The sequence below is a fragment of the Dipodomys spectabilis genome, unplaced genomic scaffold (assembly GCF_019054845.1).
Source record: "Dipodomys spectabilis isolate Male_0828 unplaced genomic scaffold, ASM1905484v1 ptg000783l, whole genome shotgun sequence".
Classification (NCBI taxonomy): Eukaryota; Metazoa; Chordata; class Mammalia; order Rodentia; family Heteromyidae; genus Dipodomys; species Dipodomys spectabilis.
Window position 1 is genome coordinate 20959382 of NW_024871460.1, and position 12490 is coordinate 20971871.

At 36.7% G+C, this 12490-nt stretch overlaps 1 protein-coding gene across 1 annotated transcript in view; it reads left to right on the top strand.

The window, feature by feature from the left end:
• Window positions 1-12490, top strand: part of Stk3 (serine/threonine kinase 3) — a 219689-nt gene that overhangs the window by 136045 nt on the left and 71154 nt on the right. The window contains exon 9 of the mRNA XM_042673057.1: window positions 5272-5464. Coding sequence (XP_042528991.1) covers window positions 5272-5464 — 193 coding nt within the window. The remainder of the gene's footprint in view (window positions 1-5271; window positions 5465-12490) is intronic.

Sequence of the window (12490 nt, forward strand, 5' to 3'; positions counted from 1 at the left end):
TTCTTAATTCTGTATTTTGTAACAAAATGAAGTATTTGTCAGCAAATAACATAGGAAGAACAATGCTTTGTACTGTTCATCAGGAAAAGAACTGTTAACAAAATCTTTTTTGCTGTTAGAGATTTGAGAGTCAAATAAAGGATTTAGATAAGTCATTACAATGACAACATTGTGTAGTAAATATGATCTACATAAGAAAAATGTGTTAGGGGAATGAAGTTACACATACTTAAGTTTCAGAGTATCTGAACTGTGAAAACATTTGCCTCTGTTGTAAAAAGTTTATAAAACATCCTGACCAAACTTATGCTTATGTGTTTTAATATGGCCTATTTATCCTTTAAGATTTAAACTCAATAGAGAAACTAGAAGATTCCAAACATAAAGTAATGAAACTACCCTTATTTTATCAGAACATATTATATACAGGTATTAAAATATCACACTATACGTATGAGCAATTATGTGTTAGTTATTATGTATTAATCAATTTTTTTAAAGTTTAAGGGAAATAAAGATTTAACTCAAAGATAGCCTTTTCTGTGAGGCTTTCTCTACTTGTGATAGGCAAAATTAGAGGCTCTACTCTTAAATTACCATTATACTGTCTACACTTATACTTCTTAAGAGGTTGTCTTGTAATTTATTATTCCATTGCCAGGAAATTCTCTAGAACTCATTCCTTTAAAAACCAGATGGAACAAAACTGTCTTAATCATCTTTCTATCTTCAATGCCTGTTCCACTATTTGACATTTTACAGATGTGTAATAAATGCTTAGTGAATAAATTAGTAAGTGATAATATAAATTGATTTTATTGAATAAACACTTATTAAGTACTACCATATACCAAGTATTTTGGCAGTGAGAATTTGGCAGTTAGAAAGAATCTCTTGCCTTCATCAAACTTCTATTCTAGTGGTACAGAAGGCTACATCCAGGCTGGAAAGAATACAGAAAGACAAAAGAATTGTGAATGATGGAAGCTTCCAATCAAATTGATGATCAGAAGTCTCCCTGAGGTGGCAAAATCAAAGTTAAATAAATGTCTTATAGAAGAGCATTCCAGTCTGGAAGATCAGCCAATTTAAAGACTACAAGAGGAACATGGTTAAAATACTCAAAAAATAGCAAAAGAGGCCAACATGGCTGGAGTTTGATGAACAGGAAGGAATGTGATAGGAGATGAGATTGGCAGATGTTACTAGGCTAGATCACATTTGGCTATGATAGTTTGGATTTATTCTACATGTGATGAGAGGCCAACTGCAGAATTTGCAGCAAGAAAGTAATGTGACATGATTTGTCTTTAGAAAAGCTTGATATGTATGTGGTGTGTAGAACTGAAAGAGGCAAGAATGGAAATAGTGAAAAACAAGAGGCTTTTCTTATAGTTTAAGTAAGAGAGGGTAGGGCTTGGACCAAGTAATTCATATGGGCACTCTGGAAATAGGAATTGGTGAAATAAGCAATTAACATGTTAAGCCTGTACGTCTAATTTAAGCATTCAAGCAGATAAACATTTAAATGTAAAGAAGATTCATATATGTGGTAGAATAATGGGCTAAGAAGTGAAATAATTGTGGTCAGGTGTGGTGGTGCATACTTATAATCCCATATATAAGAGGAACAAAGTTCAAGACTAGCCTGGGTAAAAAGATAATGACACGATTATCTCAACAACAAGTAGGGAGTGTGGTTTCACACCTGTGATCCCAGCTACATAGGATATGGAGGAAGGAAAATCTCAGGCCAGGTTACCCAGGCAGAAATGCAAGATTCTGTCTGAAAAACAAACTAAAAAGCAAAAGGGCTGGGGTGCTACCTCACTTGCCTAGTGAGACTATGGCCAATGAGTTCAATCCCCATCACTGCCCAAAAAAGAAAAAAAAAGTTTAATTCCAACTGTTTTAAATAAGTAAGTTTCTCACATTTTGGGTCTCTCAGCTTTCCATCTTTAAGCAATAAATGAATTAATTTGGTTTCTTTTCTACCATGAAGGGCCTTGATTTTTTTTTCATTCTTTGAAAAAGTAAATTTATATTGAATGCTAGAATGAAATACTTCAATGGATTCAAAAGTACTATAAGAAAGATGTGTGTCTATAAGGTATTTACCTTTATAAAAGATTTTTATAAAGTAAGTGCTTAGAATATGAGAGCAGACATTGAAATGTACAATGTAATGCATATTGTTAAACAGTTTGTTAATAGTTAAGTAGTTTGTTAAATATTTAACAAAAACTGAATTAGCCACTGAGGTAAACTATATTTGACTGGGAAAATTTTGTTAAGTAGGTAGGGGAGAAAAAGCATTCTGGGTAGAGAAGACATGTACAAAGTCTTCATGAGCATACTAGCACACTGTAGTATTATGGAGGAAGGTTCAGTTAAAGAACTGATGGATATGTGAGCAATGGGAAAATAGGATTGGTGGGTAGAACATAGAAGACATTAAAATCCTAGCAGAAAGATGTAGCTGTGTGTGTGTGTGTGTGTGTGTGTGTGTGTGTGTGTGTGTGTGTGTGTGTGTGTGTGTGTGTGTACTGTGGCTGCTGAGCTTGCTTGCTCATGACTGTTATTCTACCATTTGAACCTCCAGCCTAACATTTTACTTGTTATTTTTGGAAATACTGTAGTCTCTTAGACTTTTCTGCTTGGGTTGGTTTGAGCCATGATCCCGGGATCTCCTGAGTTTCCCTGATCCTCCTGAGTTTCTTAGTGCCAGGTTCAACTTTTTTTTTTTTTTTTTGGGTCTGGTCGTGGGGCTTGAACTCTGGGCCTGGGCGCTGTCCCTCAGCTCTTCAGCTCAAGGCTAGCGCTCTACCACTTGAGCCACAGCGCCACTTCCAGCTTTTTTCTTTTTGCTTATGTGGTGCTGAGGAATCGAACCCAGGGCCTCGAGCATGCAAGGCAAGAGCTCTACCACTGAGCCACCTTCCCAGCCCTCAACTTTTTAATGTAGACAAGAACTAGGATACATTATAGATTCTTTCCTTTTTTTTTTTTTTTTTGGTCAGTTGTAGGGCTTGAACTCAGGGCCTGGGTGCTATCCCTGAGTCTCTTTGTGCTCAAGGCTAGTACTCTACCACTTCCTATTTTCTGGAGATAAGAGTCTGATGGACTTTCCTGATTGGGCTAGCTTTGAACTGCAATGCTCAGATCTCAGCCTCCTGAGTAGATAGGATTACAGGTGTGAGTCGCCTTTAAAATAAGAATACCGTAGAGAGCCGGGCACTGGTGGCTTACGGCTATAATCCTAGCTACTCAGGAGACTGAGATCTGAGGATGGCAGTTCAAAGCCAGCCGGGGCAGGAAACTCCGTGAAACTCTTATCTCCAATAAACCACCAGAAAACCGGAAGTGGCACTGTAGCTCAAGTGGTAGAGCACTAGCCTTGAACTGAAGAGCTGAGGGACAGCACTCAAGCCCAGAGTTCATGCCCCACGACCCTCCCCCACACACAAAATATCTTAGAGAAAAAAAAAAGAGCCAAGGTGTCTGTACTTCTAGTTACTCACTAGGCTGAGATCCATATGATCATAGTTCAAAGCCAGCCAAGGCAGAAAAGTCTGTGAGACTTCATCTCCAAAATAACCAGCAAAAAGCTGGTCTGGAGGTTGGAACATCAGGTCAAAGGTTGGAATATCAGCCAAGCAAGCAAGTATGAGGCCTTGAGTTACAACCCCAGTGTAGCCAAACAAAAACATCCTGATGCAAATAAATATTCAAGAAAGAGGCCAGGTATGATGGCTTACATCTATATTCCCAGCTACTTTAGGAGGCATAGATAGAGAGAATTGCCATTCAAGGCCAGCCTGGTCAGAAAGTTAGCAAGACCCCATGTCGCCAGTAAGCACCATTCACAGTGGCTTGTGCCTGTCATCCTATCTGTCTAGAAGGCATAAAAAGGAGGATCACCATCTCAACCTAGCCATGGTAAAATGCTAGACTTTGTTAAACCTTGTGGAAGCTTAAAGGCCTAGAGGTGTGTCTCAAAGGATAGAATGCCAGTCTAGTGAGTAAGAGGTCCTGAGCTCAAATCCTGGCTCACCCTGCCCCGCCCCAACCCCCCCCCCCCCCACACACACACAAAGTATGGTGCTGTGAGTATACTACCTTTGAGGAAGGTGTGAAAACTCCTTGTTCCTGGTAACTGCAGAAATTTTGCATACTTTTTTCCTTATCATCACAACAGTAGGGAGAAACCTGAGGACTTAGATGTTTGCCTAAAGGTCCAGTGACTGAGGCAGGATCTGAATTAACCTCTGTTTCTACATTATTCAATATGAGACCCAGAAGGTATTACTTGTAGTTATGAAAGGTATAAGACAACAAAGAATAAACCCAGTAGCAGTGAGAATAGAAAAGAAGACATGAAACTGAAAAGAAATTGTTTCTGATGAGCTTGTTGACTGTATACAGGGAGTGAATGAGCGCATGAGCGGAAGAAGACATTGAAGTTTTATTTGCAGGGAGCTAGTGAGTTTCCAGTTTAGTGGTCATGGTTACACAACACTGATGATTCTTAGTGCCATAGAACCATCCTCTGAAAAATTGCAAAAGTAGTAAATTGTATTATATATATTTTACCACAATTGAAGAAAAATGCTAGTAGCTATTATAGAGGTTAGAAGTGTTATTCAGCCTATTAGAAAAAGAAGTGATAGATGGGTGCTGGTGGTTTACTGTCACCCTTGCTACTTGAAAGGCTGAGATTGGGAGGATCCATGGTTTGAGGCCAGAAAAGTTTAGGAGACCCCTTATGAACCCATAGCTTGGTGGGATTGTATGTTCCTATCACTCCAACTACTACAGAAAACCTAAAATAGGTGGCTCTTGGCCTATGTGCATGCCTGGGTAGGAAGTAACAAGTGCAGAAAAGGGGCCCTGAGTTCAAACCCCAGTACCACCAAGAAAAGGTTCAAGTACAAACATGTTCAATCTTTAAAGTGCCCTTTTGTATGTTTATTTCATCACTGTGTTCTGTTAATGTATTTGTGGATAATTTATTGAACTCAGTCCTTATTTCAAAGTCTACCAGCAGTTTCTGTTTCTATCACTTTCTGTTGCTTGAGTTTTAATTACCTAAAGCCTTAAGTTGTTTTGCTAATTTTGCCCTTTATGATAACATTTGTGTGTATGCTTATATGAAAAATAATAATTATAGTATGATTATCATTATTAACAATATTAACATATTCTTGTTAAGAGTTAAGAAATCCAGTTGTCCCAAAGCAGTGTTTCTTCACTGTGGTGTTTTGTTTCCAGGATGAAGATGAGCTGGATTCCCACACCATGGTGAAGACTAGCTCAGAAAGTGTGGGCACAATGCGGGCTACAAGCACAATGAGTGAAGGGGCCCAGACCATGATTGAACACAACAGCACAATGTTAGAATCTGATTTGGGGACCATGGTTATAAACAGTGAGGATGAGGAAGAAGAAGATGGAACTATGAAAAGTATGTGACCTTTTCCTTGAATATGAGTTCCCTATTTTGAAAGTATACTTATATGGAAATTTTGGGAGTTTAACTTTGTTTGGTAGCCCCAAAAAAAGGAAAAAAGAATATAGCACAGTAAACTTTAAAATTTATTTTAAGCTGGGTGCCAATGGCTCATGCCTGTAATCCTAGCTATTCAGGAGCCTGAGATCTGAGGATCGTGGTTCAAAGCAAACCCGGGCAGGAAAACCCATAAGACTCTTATCTTCAATAAACCACCAGAAAACTGGAAGTGGGTGCTGAGGCTCAAGTGGAAGAGTGCTAGCCTTGAGCTGAAGAGCTGAGGGACAGCACCCAGGCCCAGAGTTCAAGCCCTACAATCGACCAAAAATTTTTATTTTAATATAACACATAGTAATATATCTTTAAAATGGAAACCAGAATAGTCTTGTAATTACCTTAAAAAGAAAATGATGTAAATTTTTGAGTTTTAGCTTTGATAGCAAAAAAATAAAATATAGCACAAGTAAACTTTAAAATTTATTTTAATATAACATATCATAATACGTCTTTAACTTAGGGTTGTAGAACTTTTTTTCCTGTTGAAGGATACAAATCCATAATTTAATTTGTAAAGTATTTTAGAGAGAAGATAGTGCCTAGCATTTACTTTTCCAATTAAAAAATCAAGTCTAAAATTTCATTCCAATAAATACAAAATAATATTATTTCATGTTGTCTAAATTATCAGTTAAACCACAGAGACAGGAGTCCATGCTATGGGAAGAAATGAGAGCTAAAGCAGGAAAATAAGAAACCCTCAAAGAAGGATTAGAGTCAGGAATGCTAATAGAGAAGACTATTCCATGCATGTTAACTGCTGCTTATCATGGATGAGACACAGTCCAGGGGTCTAAAATGATTCAGACATTCTCTCTGACATCTGTTGCTTACAGAGTGATGAATTTTTAAGGGCTAATCCAACTTCTTTCCTTCCTTCACTTCCTTCTTCTTTTCCTCCCCCCTTCTACTCTCCCTCCCTCCTTCCCTCCCCCCTCTCTTTCTCTTTCTCTTTCTCCTTCCTTCCTTCCTTCCTTCCTTCCTTCCTTCCTTCCTTCCTTCCTTCCTTCCTTCCTTCCTTCCTTCCTTCCTTCCTTCCTTCCTTTCCTTTCCTTTCCTTTTCTTTCATAGTTTTTTAAAGATACTGCAGTTAATAATGTAGGATATTGTAATTACACAGTGAGAGAGTACAAACAATTCTCTTTAAACAATTATTGACCTTTCTCCCTCCCCTCACTACAGTAGTTTCTATGGTTATTGTCAAAGACTAAGGTACTAGACGGTTTTCTATTACATGCTATTGTTTTCAAATGGTAGCATAGCACATTACATGATTTGTGCCATTAGAGAGCTTAGAAAGTTACAAATATTCAAGTGATTTGCTAGTACTGTGAAATGGATATGAAAATTTCCTCTCTGACATTTCTATTTATTTTTGCCCACCCCTTTCTTGGTGCTACTGCCCCAGTATTGCTGCTCCAGTGAAATCCTACCTCAAAGTTTCACTTAGCTCACTGTTGCTGCTTTCTTCACATTTTCTGCTATGTGGCTCATTATGGGTTACATACTTTGGAAGGGGAAAGTCATGATGTACAAAATGCAAACAAATTGCATTTATATGTAGTTAATCAGTATGGCAGTGTGTAGAGGGAAGTATATGAATTTTTTTTTCCCTCCGATCACTGGTGGGCATCCTGAACCTTTGTTCTGGAAAGCAGCCTGAATTTTGGATTCCAAGAAAATTCTGAGCTTCTGAGCATAGGTTTTTTGCATTCTAACATGTTTATTGCATAAGATGTTCTTGTGGCTGATATTAAAGTACAATTCATATACCCTATAGATCAAAAAGATCCCAAATTAAGATAGCACAGCACATACCATCACATTTCTGCAAGTTGATAAAATTCTTTCACTCATATTTTAGGATTCTTAGAACATTTAAGAACTCTTACGTGCTTGCTTTATTGTACATCTAGTGAGCTATTTATTAAACTTTCTACAAAACTACCAAAACAACTTATTTATACAATTGTATATTGGAACATCATAAGTATAGTGGTTTTAAAAAATGAGTCTATGGAATTTAATTTATGTTTAATTATTACATTTCAAGGAAGAAGTAATGATGATTTATCAGATGTCATATTTTAAATTACACCATAGATTTTCACATAATTTGTGAATTTATCTATGACAACTGTAGAAATCAATATATTATGATTTTATTGTATGATTATATATGGATGACTGTTTCACAGAGATCTTAAGAAAAACCATTTTTAAATTGAGCAGATAGTGCTTTAAATTTTTACATTTGTTTTATGTCTCAGCAGGTTTTAAATCCCATGTGTTTTAAGTTCCTACAAGTAGACATCATTCTATGATGTAAGATCTCCATTTTCTCCAAAAGTTAATCAAGTAATATTAATGTAACCCTCACATTGTTACTCAGTAGTATGATAGTAACAAATGTGGAGTTTTTGAGGGAAGACTTGCTTTAGTATATTTCCTAGTGCAAGTCCCTATAGTCCCTCACTCATAAGCCTTCCTAATGAGCTCCTGCTTCCTGTCTAGGTTCCGATCTATCCTCTCTACACAATGCCTCTAGCATTCCAGTAACTGCCAGTTGCTTTTAGGCTATTGCCCAACACTGATTTAAAGGCAGTATATGCTCTGGTCCTTACATATATTTCTACTCTCATGTCTTATTATTGCCTGAATTCTTACAGTGCTCTTTCTTCCTTTGGAAGGTTGGACTTCCTTAATCCTTTTATGTAGACTAAATAGAATATTTCTTTTAAAAAAAATTTTTTTTTTGGTCCGGTCGTGGTGCCTGAACTCTGGGCCTGGGTGCTGTCCCTCAGCAATTCAGCTCAAGGCTAGCACTCTACCACTTGAGCCACAGCGCCTCTTCCGGCTTTTTTCTGTTTATGTGGTGCTGAGGAACCGAACCCATTGCCTCAGGCATGCAAGGCAAGCGCTCTACCACTGAGCCACCTTCCTAGCCCTAAATAGAATATTTCTAAATAGAAATGTAACATAGTAATAAAATAACTTGGGTTTCATTGACATATTTTTCCCTCTCCCCCTTGCTCAGTGTGTGTATGTGTATTCATTTAAACTACCTAAAAGGATGCTCAATTTCTATATCCAAGCAAATTCAGGGTTTGGGTGCTATGTCTTTGGACATTGGAAAAGTCTTTGACAATGTCTTCAGTGTTACCCTTACAGACACTATATAGTTTGACCTAGTTGATGATCCTGTTATGAGCATTGAACAGTTACACTCCAACATGTTTATTTCAATCAAAATTTATTAGAGGAAACAAAAATTAATCTAGATTTTATTTTAATTTAGCAAATAAAATTAAATACATGAATAAATATGATAAAATAATAAAATCTAAAAACTAGAAGGATGCTTTAAAGATAGTAGGTAATCTATGCAGAATCATACCTATCTTCTTACTCTATCACCTGTTCCTGCCAACAACTTGGAAAGCTGGAACATTGAGATCCTGGGCTTTCTCCAGCTCTGCTTTGTATTCATCGAGGAAGGTCGGATCTCCCTGGGACTGGAAATGCAGAGCCACTTAGTAGCTCTGTCATTTCTCCCATCAGCAAATTCTTGCTCCCATCTCTTCTCTGCCTCCACCTAGACCTTGTCTCATCTTTCTTTATTCAGTAAGCTACCCAGAAACATTCTTTAGAAAATTACTATTTTCAAAATGAACTCAGTGGCACTAGCATGTTAGTTGACAAGATGAAAAAATGTTAAGGGATACCCTGAAAATCTGGCACGTTTATCAATGTATATAGAGATAATGAGGTGAAAGAAAGAATTATATTCCCTGTTTGTGAAATTTAACATCTTTAAGTAAATGGATACAGTTTCGTAGAGGCATGAAAGGATGAAATAATTTTTTTTTTGGCAAGGAGAGGATGTATGAATTTCTCAGAATACAGCCATGAACCAAATATTGTGCTCTGGACTTCAGATATATTAATTTGTTTAATCCTCACACAAACCCAATAAAATTTCATTTTATCTACCATTTACCACAAATGAAACTGAAACTTGGGAGTGTTAAGTAAATTGTTCATGATTTCATAGCAAGTAGGTGATGGAACCAGAATGTAAATCCAGATTTGATACCAAAATCATATTAATCCCTTATGGTTAAGATTCTAGAATATCTGTGAGATTTTTAGGACTGGGTATAAATTATATCAGAATAATGTGATTTGCTCTTTTTTTTATAGCATATCTAAATACTCATAATACTTGTGGGCTATTACAAAGCCTTCATTTTCCTCTTCAAAATAGTAAGTATTTTTGGAGCTCCCTGTGGGCACTGAATATATTCTTCATTTCTATATGCTCTGAGTCTGGGGAATTATCCAGCACTGGACTGCTAGTCTGTGCATTTTGGTTATAGAATGCTTGTTTTACTATCATCAAGCACAAGTAAACAGAAATATTAATTTTCCTAGTGCAAATGAAATCTCTTTCCTTGTCTACCTGTGGCTTAAACTTGTAATCCCAGCTGCTCAGGAAGCTAGGATTCAGAGGATCGTGGTTGGAAACCAACCCAGACAGAAAAGTCCAGGAGACTTTATCTCCAAAGTAACCAGCAAAAAACTGAACTGGAGACATGCCTCAAGTAGTAGAGTGCTAGCCATGGGAGCAAATAGGAGACTCTGAGTTCAAAAACCACAGTATTTCCAAAGGGGCAGGAAATGAAATAAATTAAAAATTGGACAAATTGCTTTTGTTAAGTATTTTTAAAATCTTATATATGTTTAAATTTTCACAGAGACCATTTGTTTAGATGACATATGCAAATTAGGGCAATTAATGAAAAATTGTGGGTAGACTAGCATATTTTCTAAGGCATTATATTCTATGTAATTCAGTTTCTTTGTAAATCTTTTGAGGAATGAATGGAGACAGAAACAAGCTTTCACTTTATAATTTGAAAGGTACAAAGGGAATTAGTAGTGATTATTCTTTAATTTAATATAATAGGTTTTTAGTTCTATAAGCATGTCAAAAATTGGACCAAATTTGAAGAACTAGATAATTTGAATATTAAATTTACTATTGAAATAAAATATATATTAGTAATCTATGGTCAGAATTTAAATACAATGGTAGAAATTCATGTCAGTTTTATGTGGTTATTTTTTATATGTGTTTTTAAAATATTTGCCCTAAAACCATAATTGCATATGACAGTGGTTACTATTTTGAGGTTTGCAGCTTCATTTCATTCTCTCATTGAAGGGCCTATGACTTCTTGGGCTTCCTCTCATCCCGCCCCCATCCTGAGGCCTGAAGTCAGGGTGTGGGCGTCACTTGCTCCAGGTTAGCGCTCTACCATTTGAGCAACAGTGCCACTTCCAGCTTTTTCTAGGTAGTATGTTTGAGATAAGAATCTCATGGACTTTCCTGCCCTGGCTGGCTCTGAACTGTGATCTACATATCTCAGCTCCCTGAGCAGCTAGGATTATAGGAGTGAACCACTAGCACCCAGCAACTTCTTGGTTTTTCTTTTGTTTGCCTTTTCAATAAATTGCAAGTCAGAAATATCATCCTCTCTGTCCTAGTTCTGTGAACATGGCTCTACCTGGATATTCAACTGGACACCATGGCATCTTTCTCAATTGTAGAATTTTAAACATCACTTAAGAAATTACAAGCGCCTTCTCCCATTAGCTTTCAAAACAGACTTTATTTTCCTTTTAAGAAATAAAAAAAATGTATGTAACAAAGATATTCTACATATTAGAATTAGATTTTAAATTAAGTAATGGAAAATAGACATGCAAATGCATACAATTGAAAAGAAAATTAGGTAAAAAAGCATATTAGAGTTAATAGTATCTTATTACAGATTTATCCAAAAAGAAAATGCTTAATGGAGTAGACTGCTTTCTTTTGTATAAGATTTTGTTTTTGTTTTTTCTGGTACTGAAATCCAGGTTCTTAAGCTCACTGTGCTTGCTACTGTTCTACCACATGGATTATGCCTCCATCTAGTGTTTTGCTGGTCAGTTGAAAATGGAGTCTCAAAGCCTTTTGCTGCCCTGCCCTGAATAGCTTTGAATTGCAATCCTCTAGGTCTCTGCCTCCTGAGTAGATAGGATAATAGCCATGAACCACCCACACCCAGCCTTAAGTTGATTTTTATACTTGTATTAACTCTGTAAGAATGTTTACTTGTACCTTAAAAATGTGTCAGCTCACACCTGTAATTCTAGCTATTCAGAGGCCTTCGATCTGAGGATCACAGTTTGAAGCCAATTCCAGACAGGAAAGTCTATGAGACTCCTCTTCAACTAACCACCACAAAACCAGAAGTGGAGCTGTAGCTCAAAGTGTTAGAACACTGACTTTGAGCAAAAAAGCTCAGGCACAATGCCCAGGACCTGAGCTCCTACTACCCAAGGGGGTAAGGGGAAGAAGGTTATTTAACAGAAGGCCTACCTTTGATATCATCTTTAGGGTATTATACTTATTCTCCTGCTTGTAGGATAAATGATAGCTTTCCAGTCATTAAGTCTGCATTCCAGGCAAGAAAAAAAAACTGAATAGGTAGTTTCTGTGTTAAGAAACATCTTAGAAACTTATTTTATGTTTCTCTGGCTATAATTATATTACATAGCCATTCCTATGCACAAGAAAGGGGATATAGATATTATGTAGGCAACTTTTTTACTTTTTGAGACTTCAGTGCTAGTTGTGGCTGACAAGTTAGAAGCTTCTGATTAGGTTAGTGTTAAAAGTAGGACAGAACTGTTGAAGATAGAAGAGTAGATTTCTACAATGAAATTTCCTAGTTCTTTCTTTTTCTTTCTTTTAATTTTTTTGTGAAAATACTGTACAGAGGAGTTACAATTACATGGGCAAGATAATGAGTACATTTCTTATCAAGCATTGCAGCCTCCTCCTTTGTTTCCCCTTACCATCCCTTCCCAGCC